At 39.4% G+C, this 15,352-nt stretch overlaps 1 protein-coding gene across 1 annotated transcript; it reads right to left on the reverse strand.

Annotated features, from left to right (window-relative positions):
- Positions 1 to 852: 852 nt before the first annotated feature.
- LOC120033570 (integrin alpha-4-like) lies at positions 853 to 15,122 on the reverse strand. Its single transcript, XM_038979972.1, has 11 exons — positions 14,844 to 15,122; positions 14,466 to 14,564; positions 13,580 to 13,656; positions 13,190 to 13,279; positions 12,993 to 13,074; positions 12,704 to 12,811; positions 4,963 to 5,298; positions 4,636 to 4,761; positions 4,450 to 4,545; positions 1,907 to 2,026; positions 853 to 1,480 (listed from the first exon to the last, which is right to left on the reverse strand). Exons 1-11 carry the CDS (start codon positions 14,979 to 14,981, stop codon positions 1,400 to 1,402), a joined length of 1,353 nt encoding a protein of 450 aa, XP_038835900.1. The 5' UTR covers positions 14,982 to 15,122; the 3' UTR covers positions 853 to 1,399.
- Positions 15,123 to 15,352: the final 230 nt, after the last annotated feature.

The following is a 15,352-nucleotide window of genomic DNA, read 5'->3' on the forward strand; positions in this document are numbered from 1 at the left end:
ACACATGGTTAGCAGGTGTTAATGCGAGTGTAGCGAAAAGCTTTTGCTTCTAGTTCCGACCATGCAGTAATATCTAACAAGTAATCTAACAATTCCACAACAACTACCTTATACACACAAGTGTAAAGGAATGAATAGGAATATGTACATAAAAATATATGCATGAGTGATGGCCGAACGGCATAGGCAAGATGCAGTAGATGGTATAGAGTACAGTATATACATATGAGATGAGTAAGGTAGGGTATGTAAACATTATATAAAGTGCCATTGTTTAAAGTGGCTAGTGATACATTTATTACATCAATTTTATTATTAAAGTGGCTAGAGTTGAGTCAGTATGTTGGCAGCAGCCACTCAATGTTAGTGATGGCTGTTTAATAGTGCTCCGTGGGATGCTCAAAGTTTCTGATATTTGTTTATAACCCAACCCTGATCTGTACTTCTCCACAAATGTGTCCCTGACCTGTTTGGCGAGCTCCTTGGTATTCATAGTGCCGCGTGCTTAGTGGTGTTGCAGACTCTGGGGCCTTTCAGAACAGGTGTACATGTACTGAGATCATGTGACACTTAGATTGCACACAGGTGGACTTTCTTTTACTAATTATGTGACTTCTGAAGGTAATTGGTTGCACCAGATCTTATTTAGGGGCTTCATGGCAAAGTGGGTGAATAAATATGCACGCACCAATTTTCCATTTAAAAAAAACATATATTTTTTTGAAACAAGTCATTTTTTAAATTTCACTCACCAATCTGGACTATTTTGTGTATGTCCATTGCATGAAATCCAAATAAAAATCCATTTCAATTACAGGATGTAATGTAACAAAATAGTAACAACGCCAAGGGGGTGAATACTTTTGCAAGACACTGTACCGTGGGTCAATCAATCCTCAGTCACTGATTAAAGGGGAAGTTCAATATTATACAACTTAAAGGTCACAAACAGTCAAAATCATGTATTTCATCAGATTGGATGACATTTGGATGAAACCAGATCATAGTACGATGACAAAAGAATGAAAAGTGACTGTTGCTGGTACATCGATAATGTTTGACCATACGGTTACTGGCTTCCTCGAAAAGCTAAGGCTTTGTGAGAGACCACATAAAGCCGGTCATTTTAATACACCAATGGTAATATCTTATACTCTTACCTAATTTAAATAAGTACTGCCTTGTAGCCATCATTGCAGAAGGCGTGTTCGCAGAAGGGTGTGGTTTACATAGCTAGCTAGCTAGTTAGTCTACTGGTGCCAAAATGTGACTGCAGGGTGTCAGCAAATACAATTAATTTTAGATGATTAGACTACTTTCAGGTTGAGGAACCATCTAACATTATGTTGTACTGAATTTCCCCTTTAACTATGATATTGTGTCATATATTTGATATGAATCAATGTCCGTCCTCAGTAGTCCCAGCTGTGCCTTCGTATATTCTCCATCTTTCCTCCAACTCACTCTTAAAGAAGCCGCTCTGTGAACAAAGTCCTTGATTTAGTACACAATTAAAACAGACATGCACAGGTCTAATTGTTAGCAATAAACAATTGTTGAATGTTACTTTGTTAAAATATACTGATATTTAAAAAAAAAAAAACGTTTACCTTTATTTAACTAAGCAAGTCAGTTAAGAACAAATTCTTATTTACAATGACGGCCTAGGAACATTTATGTTGTATGGTCTTAAAGACTGTAGATGAAAAGCAGCAGTCGCTTAGTCTAACATAATACACATTCACAAGATGCTTAACAATTACATAAAGAACAGTAAGACCCAGAAGATGAACCAGTAAGAACCAGGAAATGTACCAGTAAGAATCAGTAATTAACAAGTAAGAAGTAATAAATTAACCAGTAAGAACCAGGAAATCAACTCGTTTTTAAGAACTATGAAATGTACCGTCCACAAGCAGATGACCAGCAAGGCAAGGATGAGGAGGCCTAGTAAGAGACTGGCCACGATGATGGACAGCTCAATGACTGGTTTCAGTTTGTGGCTATGATGGGCCTCCAGGACAACCTGGAGAACATAGATCCAATTATGTAAGTGATAAACAATGCCGTGGATGTTATTCCTAGTGTACCATGAATGAAATGCTTTTTGAAATTAGTGCCTATTTTAAGTAGAAATGTAATTTAAATGTACAGTGCCTTGCAAAAGTATTCACCCCTTGGCGTTTTTCCTATTTTGTTGCATTACAACCTGTAATTTAAATAAATTTTTATTTGGATTTCATGTAATGGACATACACAAAATAGTCCAAATTGGTTAAGTGAAATTTCAAAAAATTCGAAACAATTTAAATTGGAAAAGTGGTGCGTGCATATGTATTCACCCCCTTTGCTATGAAGCCCTAAATAAGATCTGGTGCAACCAATTACCTTCAGAAGACACATTAGTTTTTAAAAAGTCCACCTGTGTGTAATCTTGGTGTCACATGATCTGTCACATGATCTCAGTATATATACAACTGTTCTGAAAGGCCCTAGAGTCTGCACACCATGAAGCAAGGGGCACCACCTAGCAAGCGGCACTATGAAGACCAAGGGGCTCTCCAAACAGGTCAGGGACAAAGTTTTGAAGAAGTTCAGATCAGGGTTGGGTAATAAAATAATATCAGAAACTTTGATCATCCCAAGGAGCATCATTAAATCCATTATTAAAAAATGGAAAGAATATGGCACCACAACAAACCTGCCAAGAGAGTGACGCCCACCAAAACTCACAGACCAGGCAAGGAGGGCATTAATCAGAGAGGCAACAAAGAGGCCAAAGATAACCCTGAAGGAGCTGCAAAGCTCCACAGCGGAGATTGGAGTATCTGTCCATAGGACCACTTTAAGCTGTACACTCCACAGAGCTGGGCTTTACGGAAGAGTGGCCAGAAAAGAAGAAGCAAACATGTCTGGTGTTTGCCAAAAGGCATGTGGGAGACTCCCCAAACATATGGAAGAAGGTAGTCTGGTCAGATGACACTAAAATTGAGCTTTATGGCCATCAAGGAAAACGCTATGTCTGGCACAAACCCAACACCTCTCATCACCCCGAGAATACCATCCCCACAGTGAAGCATGGTGGTGGCAGCATCATCCTGTGGGGATGTTTTTCATCGGCAGGGACTGGGAAATTGGTCAGAATTGAAGGAATGATGGATGGAGCTAAATACAGGGAAATTCTTGAGGGAAACCTGTTTCAGTCTTCCAGAGATTTGAGACTGGGACGGAGGTTCACCTTCCAGCAGGACAATGACCCTAAGCATAGTGCTAAAGCAACACTCAAGTGGTTTAAGGGGAAACATTTAAATGTTTTTGGAATGGCCTAGTCAAAGCCCAGACCTCAATCCAATTGAGAATCTGTGGTATGACTTAAAGATTGCTCTACACCAGCGGAACCCATCCTTCTTGAATGAGCTGGAGCAGTTTTGCCTTGAAGAATGGGCAAAAATACCAGTGGCTAGATGTGCCAAGCTTATAGAGACATACCCCAAGAGACTTGCAGCTGTAACTTCTGCAAAAGGTGTTTCTACAAAGTATTGACTTGGGGGGGAGAGGGGTGAATAGTTATGCACTCTCAGGTTTTTTGTCTTATTTCTTGTTTGTTTCACAATAAAACATATTTGTATCTTCAGTGGTAGACATGTTGTGTAAATCAAATGGTACAACCCCCCCCAAAAATCTATTTTAATTCCAGGGTGTAAGGCAACAAAATAGGAACAATGCAAAGAGGGTGAATACTTTCGCAATCCACTGTATATTGAATTAAAAGACTGTTATATTCAATAATGTGCCCTTTAATATAGACCACATGGAGAGTTCAATGAATCAGATTTTGTTTATATGAGGAAAGACTTGCTAAAGTGGCTAAATTAATTATTCTGACATGTCCCTCTGAGCACCCTCTGTGACTTCCAGGCAGATTGTAACACAATTAACCCCAACATTTCTCCAAATTGTCACCATCATTGTAAAGCCTTAGTTATTTTGTTGCTTTAACAAAGTTATTTCTGAAGATTATTATTATTAATTTAGTGTGATTAGTGATACATTTTAAGGTAAAAAAAACTATCAACCTGTCCCTCATTTTAACCTCTTGAGATTGGAAAACATGTTGAACATGTGCTCTTTATGACAAAACGCTAAAATCAGGTGAAGTCTTTTTTTTTTTTACCAAGTTACACATTTCAAAAGGCACCAAATTGGTAGAATGTCCAAAATACCTTGAAGATAACAGGCTAATGTATGTACAGTATTGTACTGTAGCAACCCTAGCCTAGCGAAGATTACGATCTCTTGCAAGTGGGTTTACCCTATTGGAGCAGTGGTTAGCAAGTTTGCCTATGGTCTGGGAGACCTGGGTTTGACACCCACAAGGGACATTTCACAGTTGCCATTCACTCATTAGAGTTGGGGATTCTCATGAAAATTAAAAAGTGTTTGACTTACCACTGTGATGGGATCTTCTTTTAAGAACCAAATAAATGGGTCCTTCTTGGGTGATATGACAGCAGTGGTCTCTAACAGCATGACACTATGTCTTCCCTTGGAGAGAGAACACAGGGAAATGTCACCACAATACTTATTAATTTATGTAAAAACCTATACAATTAGTATACACTGCACAGTCCTCACCGGTGAGATGTCTAAAACTCCCGAATTCATTTCGACCTCCATTTCAATGGTGACATCTTTCCCAATGTCCATGTCTCCAAGCTCACACACCGCGTACAGACACAGAGCATCCTCTTTCATACAATACTGGACAAAAAGACAACGTCCTTACAATTGTTCATAGTTTTGCTCATCAATGGCCCAGTTCTGATTTGAAATATGTACACAGTTAAATCCACATTTGTCCCATTGACATGAATACATGTTTTCAACATACTGTAAGTTTGAGTTTCAGCATTCTGGTCACAAAGTGGCTTCCAAGCAAAGCATTGTAACAAACGTACTTACCATATGTCTTCTACTTCTTTTCGAGAAGAAGTAGGAGAAAAGTTCATTCAAGGGATTGGAGTCAGGCAGATCACACTCATTCTCAAGAACACTGGTCCAGTTTCTCACATTGGCCATATAGGATGTACTAGTCCAATTGGTGTCAGTGGTACTGGAAGTATTAGTCCAATAAGGGTGAGTGGTGCTGGACCAATTCGTCCAATAGCTGTCAGTGGTAGTTGTCACATTTAACAAAACACTGTCAACAGTACTTGCTCTCTGGCTTCCATACATGTTGCCATGTGTACTGCTGGTCCCATCAGTGGAGTTTCGAACGTAACACCACCCAGAAGATGACTGTATGTGAGAGACAAAGTAATGTGAACACCAGGATAAGTCAATTCTAAACATAAGAGACATGGATCATGTTCATTAGGATAAGCAGGGGTCTTTAACCTTTCTTGCCCAGGGACCCCCACCTAGGCAAATCAGCAACATAAGGACCCCCATCATCTGTTAGCAAACAAAAATCCTCACATCTTTTCTTATCATCAGGTGAATGATACTGGCAAGGAGAAGTAATCAACATTTAAATATGAATTGATTTAGTAGACAGTTTTTCATTATTATGACCTCCCTACACAGTGCCGAGCCGAATTAGGCAACTGCCTATGGTGGCATTTTCTGAGTTAAACTGGCCAAAACGCACCTACAACAACACATAAAACATCACAAAATTCTGCCCCCAAAATATTTCTCAACCACTGGCATATGGGCTTTTTAGGCGAGCGCTGATGCCAGCCTGTGATAAGCCGTGTCCACTGTACTAAGGAGGGGCTTGCGAAAGTGGATTGCGAAAGTACTTACCCACGTGGCATTATTCCTATTTTGTTGCCTTACAACCTGGAATTTAAATTGATTTTTTGGGGGGGTTTTGTCATTTGGGTTGTATCATTTGATTTACACAACATCCATACCACTTTGAAAATGCAAAATATTTGATATTGTGACGCAAACAAGGAATAAGACAAAAAAAAACGAAAACTTGAGCATGCATAACTATTCACCCCCCCAAAGTCAATACTTTGTAGAGACCCTTTTGCAGAAATTACAGCTGCAAGTCTCATGGGGTATGTTTCTATAAGCTTGGCACGTCTAGCCACTGGGATTTCTGCCCATTCTTCAAGGCAAAACTGCTCCAGCTCCTTCAAGAAGGATGGGTTCCGCTGGTGTAGAGCAATCTTTTAGTCATACCACAGATTGTCAATTGGATTGAGGTCTGGGCTTTGACTAGGCCATTCCAAAACATTTAAATGTTTCCCCTTAAACCACTCGAGTGTTGCTTTAGCAGTATGCTTAGGGTTATTGTCCTGCTGGAAGGTGAACCTCCGCCCCAGTCTCAAATCTCTAGAAGAATTTCCCTGTATTTAGCGCCATGATCATTCCTTCAAATCTGACCAGTTTCCCAGTCCCTGCCGTTGAAAAACATCCCCACAGCATGATGCTGCCACCACCATGCATCACTGTGGGGATGCTGTTCTTGGGTTGATGAGAGGTGTTGGGTTTGCGCCAGACATTGCGTTTTCCTTGATGTCCAAAAAGCTCAATTTTAGTCTCATCTGACCAGACTACCTTCTTCCATATGTTTGGGGAGTCTCCCACATGCCTTTTGGCAAGCACCAGACATGTTTGCTTATTTTTATCTTTAAGCAATGGCTTTTTTCTGGCCACTCTTCTGTAAAGCCCAGCTCTGTGTAGTGTACGGCTTAAAGTGGTGCTATGGACAGATACTCCAATCACCGCTGTGAAGCTTTGCAGTTTCTTCAGGGTTATCTTTGGTCTTTTTGTTGCCTCTCTGATTAATGCTCTCCTTGCCTGGTCTGTGAGTTTTGGTGAGCGGCCCTCTCTTGGCAGGTATGTTGTGATGCCATATTCTTTCAATATTTTAATAATGGATTTAATGGTGCTCCGTGGGATGTTCAAAGTTCCAGATATTTTTTTATAACCCAACCCTGATCTGTACTTCTCCACAAATTTGTCCCTGACCTGTTTGGAGAGCTCCTTGGTCTTCATGGTGCCGCTTGCTAGGTGGTGCCCCTATCTTAGTTGTGTTGCAGACTCAGAGGCCTTTCAGAACAGGTGTATATATACTGAAATCATGTGACACTAAGATTGCACACAGGTGGACTAATTATGTGACTTCTGAAGGTAATTGGTTGCACCAGATCTTATTTAGGGGCTTCATAGCAAACGGGTGAATACATATGCACACACCACTTTTCCTTTTTGCATTTTTTAGAATTTTTTGAAACAAGTAATTTTTTTCATTTCACTTTACCAATTTGGACTATTTTGTGTATGTCCGTGACATGAAATCCAAATAAAAATGTATTTAGATGACAGGTTGTAATGTAACAAAATAGGAAAAACTACAAGGGGGATGAATACTTTTGCGAGGCACTGTGCAATACCCTCCAAACAGATCCATGCATCTTCAAAGTGGTAGGCATGTTGTGTAAATGAAATGATACATCCCCCAAAATCCATTTTAATTCCAGGTTGTAAGGCAACAAAATAGGAAACATGCCAAGGGAGTGAATACTTTCGCAAACCACTGTAACTGACATGTAACATTAGCTAATGTTTCATCCCCTCTCCACTGAGGTGTATGAATTAGGTACGCTAGCTAGTAGCTATCATAGCCAGGTCAGCTCTAGCTATCTGTCAGATAGCGATATGAGGTGCATATTTTTACTAACAGCTGTTGTTTGTATGGAAATGTTTTGTAGCCTTTGGTCTGGTCAAAAGTGTGCCAACGTTAGCTATAACTTTTGCCTCAATCTAACTAGACCAGATTCAAACGTTGAAACCATCATATTGTGACGTTTTCTTCAGTGCAATGTGAGTTTTTATTAGTCAGTATGGCAAAGTAATGTTATTGATCTGTCAGTTTCCCTAGCTAATTCCCTACTTTACACTGACAAAGTAATAAACAGCTCTAACGTTTCAGGCTTCACTGTCATGGTGCACAGTTGAGGTCTGCGCCAGACCGATTTCTTTATCCTGCTCCTTTCTGCACCTGCAGCTTCTCATACCACACCCTGCTCGCATCAGCTGGCTTTCTGTCTGACTCCCACCCGCTACCGCAAGGACTGGCCCCAAACCCAACTGCAGTCCAGTAATGTTATTTTAGGCTTATGTGACACAGCTCACTTGCCAGCCATGGTCCCGGCAATATGAAATGTGCAAAAATAACATTACCTGAGATTCTCTTATAGCCTAATATGAGGGCCATCTTTATTACTGGGCTAGATCAGCCAATATGCTAGATGTAGTTTGAAGAGAGCAAAGTTGGAGAGACTTTCACTTTCTCTTGAGATATTTTTATAGCCTACCTTTTAGGAGTGGGAAGATTTTCAGATGGAGAAATATGGGTGATCAATTAAGGAATTTCTGGGCAATGTAGTAAACTATAGCCTAATCATAAGCCTATTTAGGAAGTACATTTCCTTGGAAAGATAACTGCCCCGTGCTTCTCTGAAAAGTGTGTGGCCTTTTCTGTAGCCTACAGGCTGGATTTAAAATGTATGACAATGTCATGAGATGGAAACTTTTCACATCATGCAGGTTTTTTCCTGAAATAGCCTAACCTAAATAGCGCCCAATCTACAAAAAAATGCTCTGACATGTTAAACTTCTTATGGCTGCAAGGGGCAGTATTGAGTAGCCAGTTAAATGGTGCCCATTTCAAACGGCCTCGTACTCAATTCTTGCTCGTACAATATGCATATTATTATTACTATTGGATAGAAAACACTCTCTAGTTTCTAAAACCGTTTGAATTATTTCTCTGAGTGAAACAGAACTCATTCTGCAGCACATTTCCTGACCAGGAAGTGGAATGTCAGAAATCGATGCTCTGTTCAACTTCCTGCCTATACATGGGCATGATACGTAAGAGTCTACGTACACTTCATACACCTTCCCCTGGTTGTCAAGAGGCGGTGAGAGAAGAAATGTCGTGTTTATCTTGGTCTGAGGTGGAATTAAAGCTCTTTGTATGACGTGACCGTCCATTTCCTGTTTCTGGAGCGCGCGAAAGGGGACATGGATTTGCCTTCTGTTTAGCTGTCGTTATGGACGACTAACATCTCCGGTTTAGATTTTATTTGATACATGTGACCATATCATCGTAAAGTATGTTTTTTCAATATAGTTTAATCAGATTATTGAAATTTTTTGGGAGTTTTGCCGTGTTCCGTTCTCTGACTTTGTTGACGTTGGAGAGATCCGTGCCACTTGGCAAGTGCCCATGCTAAATGATGAGGGAAATTTGCCGTTCCAGATCCAAACAACGACTGTTCTGGACAAAGGACACCTTGTCCAACATTCTGACGGAAGATCACCAAAAGTAAGAAACATTTTATGATGCTATTTCTAATATCTGTCGTGCATGTGAACTGGTCGTCGGCGCCCAAGTGTTTCTGGCTATTGTGGCTACGCTAATATATATAGTATTTGACGTTGGTGTCTGTAAATATTATGGCTGCTTTCGGTGCAATTTCTGATTGTAGCTGAAATGTAAACTGATTTATACCTGAAATATGCACATTTTTCGAACAAAATATATGCTATACAATAAATATGTTATCAGACTGTCATCTGATGAAGTTGTTTCTTGGTTAGTGGCTATTTATATCTTTATTTGGTCGAATTTGTGATAGCTACTGATGGAGTAAAAAACTGATGGAGTAAGAAAAGTGGTGTCTTTTGCTAACGTGGTTAGCTAATAGATTTACATATTGTGTCTTCCCTGTAAAACATTTTAAAAATCGGACATGTTGGCTTGATTCACAAGATGTGTACCTTTCATATGCTGTATTGGACTTGTTAATGTGTGAAAGTTAAATATTAAAAAAAAAAATCTTTTGAATTTCGCGCCCTGCACTTTGAGCTGGCTGTTGTCATAAGTGTACCGACGTCGGGCTTGCACGCCAAACAGGTTAACAAACAACTTATCCTAAAAACAGGACAGGTCAAAGTAAAATGGACAATATGGAATGGACAATCAGGCTACTCACAACTACTGTTCAGGAGTTTCATCCCTTGGTCGAAAATGCCATGATCAGTGGTTTCAAGTTTGTATCCATCAATGTTTTACGAACTGATCATAGACAAAACGAAAATACTTCTGCATTTCCCGCTGTGTAAACACATTGCAAATAGGCTCTGGATAACTCCTCCTGATAAAGTTGGGTAGTTGATATTCAGAGCTTAAATAGCCAAATTGATTAGTTACAGGAATCAGGACTAACAAAGCCAATGCAATGGCCTGTTTTACAAATGGTTGGCATACCACATGGATCGGCGTTCATAAAATTCCATTGTGCTATGACATGGAAGGCTTCACCCCAATAAGCATGGACCAACGCCGACGTCTTTTGGACATCTTTTTTTGTACAGACTGGCCGTCTCTTTTCAGTGTGTTTTACAAACGGTAAGCCTACCACATAGATGGGCATTCCTAAAATTACATTTCAGGCAACACTGTAGGCTATACCCCAGTATGCACGAACCGATGCTGAGTTCAAAGTCCACGGATATTGGTTTTTGGTCCAGTCTAGACCAAATCTGAACCAATCATAGACTTCTATGTTTGGTTTAGATTTTTTCCGGTCTGGACCAGCCTTGATTTGGCCTATACGTAAATGTCTATGAATTAGGTATTCTCAACTTTCCTTCAAAACTGAAAATTTACCTGATTTCAACTTCTGGGGAAAAAAGCATTTTCACCTTTCATTCAGAATTTAAATTGAACATCTGGAAAATATGTATTGTAGATGTATTTTCAATGTCATTTGGTTTACTGTGACTATTCTAGTTTTCTTTTGTTAGGGGGGGGAATGATGCCTTCGTGCCTGTGTGTTTCTTGTCAGACAAATCCAAGTAGTCCTTCCCTATTTATGTTTGTTTTTCCTGTTTGGTGTCTTAAGCACCTAGCCATATCCATCTGATAGGGAGCCTATCATTCAAGTTCACTATTTACTGAAGTAATCCAATGCAAGGTTATTCATGTAAAAAGAAAACTAGGTTGGGTAGAAGTTATTATTTTACAGCATGATATAATGTTTGTATTATACTGCATCTGTTTGCTACTAATTTGGTTCGTATGAATGACAGACCATATGACGCCTCGGAGCTACAAGGGGGCAAAAGGGGGCTTAGCCCCCTCAGTTCAAACTCTATCCCCCTCAGTTTTAGTTTTATGTCCCAATATGAAAATAGCAAAAAAGTTTAAATGATTGTGACAGGTTGGCGCCCAAAAATCTGTATCTCTCAGCTGCACTGTGTCAGCACCATGGACAGGGCCCGCTGTTGTGTGTGTGTAGGCAGCCTGCTCTCATAGACTAGACGTAAAATAGTCAAAGTAAATCCATGGCATCCACAGCTAAATGCGAGAACTAATTTTCCACTTTGACAAACGTGTACAGTCAGAACAGAAGAAGCATGCTACACCCGAGGAAAGATCAACTAATCCATCTGGCATTTGAGGGGGATCTTACAAGAAGATTTCAGGGAGAATGGAATGATCGATTACTCAGGAAGATCCAAAGAGTTGCAACTATTTTGAAAATGTAAGATTGAAACAATCCAGCTGGTTGTTTTTTTTAATCAAAATCTTGCTTTAGTGTGTAGGGCCTGTCGATGGTGCAGACAGAGAAATTATATTTTGTGCCTTTGAACCTGTCACTTCCTGGTCAAGAGCATATTTTTTTATGTTTATTGTGGTATAGTGTGATATAAGAGGAATTCAATATAATTCCAATGCAAGAACTCAATAGCTACATATTGGTATGTTTCATCATAGAAATAGATAGGCTACATTCTATTATGGATTTCTTGGTAGCCTATTGATTGGCATTACTGTAAATGGAACTGTACGTATTGGACACATGTTTATGGTAGGCTGAAATTGCTTCATTGATTACATGGGTCGAATTTGATTCACAGAAGTGTATTGTGCCATATCACAACGTGTTGCTGAACTCGTGAGCGAACTGCATGCTTTTCCATGTTTGAAGTGAGCCTGTATAGGCCAATTTATTTGGCAAGACAGCTGTGCATGGCTGCATCATACTGTAGTAGTCTGTAGGCTATGTTTTGGTTATTCGGATCTCCATTCGAGCCTCAATATAGATTGTGTCATGCCTTTATCGATCAGATATTTTGTTTACTAGGCCTACTTGGTACCTCTGTTTTATTCTGTTCGCATTCGTTCACATTCGCAGTTGTGTCTGTATTCTTAGCCAAACTGCTATTCAGTATTTTTGTTTGTATGCATGAATAACTAGGCTACTACCTTCAGCATTTAGTTTGCATTATTTTGGTAAGACAGCTGTGTGTATGGCTGCATTCACATAGGCTGTTAGCAATAGTGTAATTGCTCATCTAAATAGCATTGCTGTAGGGTCTGTCCATTGTGCTGATCCAGCGCAGCAGAGATATTCTACAGATTTGAAAAGCACTGAGTCTCTGCATTTAAACTTTATGTTTATCATGGTATAGCGTTATTATATAAACAGAATTCAATATAATTCCAATGCAAGAACCCCCAAAAATGTTGCCGTCTCGGCAATTTCAACTGCCCCCTTAGTCACTTTATCCTGGCGCCAGGTCTGCCATATATATGACTGTCTTCATCTGTGCAATTATGTTCTGATTCAGTGTTCTATAACATTAACTGAGAAACGCAAGCACATACCTGTATGTCCAAAATGTTGAGCAGTCTGTATGGATACGGTGCTAAAGCTTTGGGGATATCAATTTCCACTCTTGTGCCGTGCGATATGCTTGGACCAACATTGACAACCTGAGTGCGATATTAAAAGATAGATGTCTAGGTATGAACAATAATACCATAAAGCGCCAAAACTTTACATTAGAGCCCTAGCCAGAATTTATGACAATTACATTTTTCTAACAATCCTGTTAACAAATGGAATTCTCACCTGGCTGTGCTGTTATTATAGAAACACATTTAACAACAATACCTTGAAAGTGTAGTTGAACCTCTCAGCGGAGCAGTGTGGCTCCTCAAAGTCCCCAAACACAAACTCTGTTCGGGATACAAAACTACAGCCACAGGGATATAGATAATTACAAATACATTGATAAATCAACATTTTATCAGTGTTTATAAAGTAGTATGCTAGAATATTCTACATAATAGAGTGATACCATGTCTTACCCGTGGATGTTTAGATTCACTCCATATCTCAATAGCAGAGTCAGATTAACAATATTGTCATGGAGAAGATCTTCATTTTCAAAATTCTCCCTGTATAGAGAGAGACATGTTCAGGTGTAATGTTTTAGGAGGGACTGATTTATTCAATATAAATTATATATATGTATACAATGAGTGTACAAAACATTAAGAACACCTGCTCTTTGCAACTCAATATTAGGAAGGTGTTATTTATGTTTTGTACACTCAGTGCACAGTAGATGTAAATAACACCAAAATAATTGTTTAAGATTCAAAACAGCCACCTTTGTTGATTTTTCACATTATCAAGTGGGAAAGCAAGTGAAAACAGGACAGTGTTAAAACATATAATGGACAGTAAATATTTACCGGGTTGCATTTATTATAATGTCCAGGTCACCAGGTTCACTGTCAGCACTGACATCCAGCAGAAAACTGATATTAACCTTAGAGGGCAAGATATAGAGACATAATATCATGAGAAATTCTAAATATGTCGCGTCAGATAATGACATTATTTCACAAAAATACATCAGGGTAGGCACAAAACAGAAGAAAATGTAGTGAAATGAGGAGATACTACTGCTAAATGAGGAGATACTGAAATGTTTTGTTCAGTATGCTCTTCTGAACACGACCCAGGACCACTTTTGATGACCCAAGAAGTGTATTATGATAATAAAATACAAGGGAATTAAAAGTAAATCGACTGAAAAACCTTGCAGAAGAGGGCTTAAGTCTTTTTGTACTTTCTGTGCAAGTACTTAAAGGCACAGTGCAGTCAAAAACATGATTATCCTTTTTTTTATATAATAATACTGTGAAATTGTGAAAAATATGATAATGCCCTTTTAGTGTAAGAGCTGTTTGAAAAGGCTGCATGACATTTCAGGCTGTTTTGGTGGGATGGAGTTTTGTCCTGCCTGGTGATATCACCAATAAGAAAGAGAGTTTCCAACCTCTCACAGGGTAGGATCACAGGGTAGGATTAAAAGTAAAAAACATACATTTTCAAAACCTGCAACAAGTTTTTAGCTCAAGGGAGGAGATGTTCTTGCTCCCTACATCACCGCGAATGTCATTTTTGAAAATCACTGTTTTTAGAATGTTTAAACATTTGATGATGTCATCAGGTAGAACTTTTTAACTTTACATTGTTTCCCACAAAACGTCAAAATGCGCTGTTTTCACATATGTTAACACAGATAATGAAAGTGAAGTTGAAAAGTGGTGGAGTTGCCCTTTAAGTATATACTTTGGCTAAGGCGTTGAAAAACAAATTTCCCACGCTGCAATCTAGCCCGACACTTGTCTTCTCTTCCTCTGCGATTTTACAGCTCACGTATTTCTCCCCCTGCAACCACATGTGCAACATTCGGTTAGACCCCATTCAGTTTGCAATATGCCCCATGTGCATGAGCCAAGAGCTCTCTGTATCAAGGGATAGTTCAAAACACATCATCATCATCATTTTGCTCTGTGCTGAAAGGGATCTTAAAAACTTGACTGCTGACGTACACAATTTTAGGGTTCATATCAATAGTGGACTAATGAACTAAATACTATGTTTGACAGTAGATAAAACATCTCTGGTAGGTGGTAAGGTTGTGTTAGCAACTAGCAGAGCTCCTACAGCATCCAACACTTTGATGAAGTAGAGATTGCTGGGGTATCTCAGGTGAAGCATGGGGCGGAAGGCAGCGTCGCCAGCATTGGACAGTGTAACGTTCAGTAGAATGGTCTTCCCCTCCCCCAGGGCAACGTATGGCATGTCTCTGTGTGTCCTGAGAAGGAGAAAGAGAGAAAGAGAGTTATAAAGAGAGATAAAAATAAATATCGTCAAAGTTGTTACAAGTAGACCTCAGAGTCCAGCTGTGGTTCTGTCTGAATGAGTAACAGTTACTAGCACATACAGTAAAGAGCAATCAAGACATGTAGAGGGTGACAAATCTCATGGCTCTGATCGAAAGATGCAAGGCAGAGATGAGAGAAGAGGAAAGGAGAGTGATACACACGCACACACCCACATATATAATATAATATATAACCTACTACCATTTTCATGCACTCATTATCAATAGGTTGCCCCCATTTCCCTGTATTCACAGCATGAAATGACTTACAATCGTGCTCTTCAGATAT

The sequence above is a fragment of the Salvelinus namaycush genome, chromosome 40, assembly GCF_016432855.1.
Source record: "Salvelinus namaycush isolate Seneca chromosome 40, SaNama_1.0, whole genome shotgun sequence".
NCBI classification, from domain to species: Eukaryota; Metazoa; Chordata; class Actinopteri; order Salmoniformes; family Salmonidae; genus Salvelinus; species Salvelinus namaycush.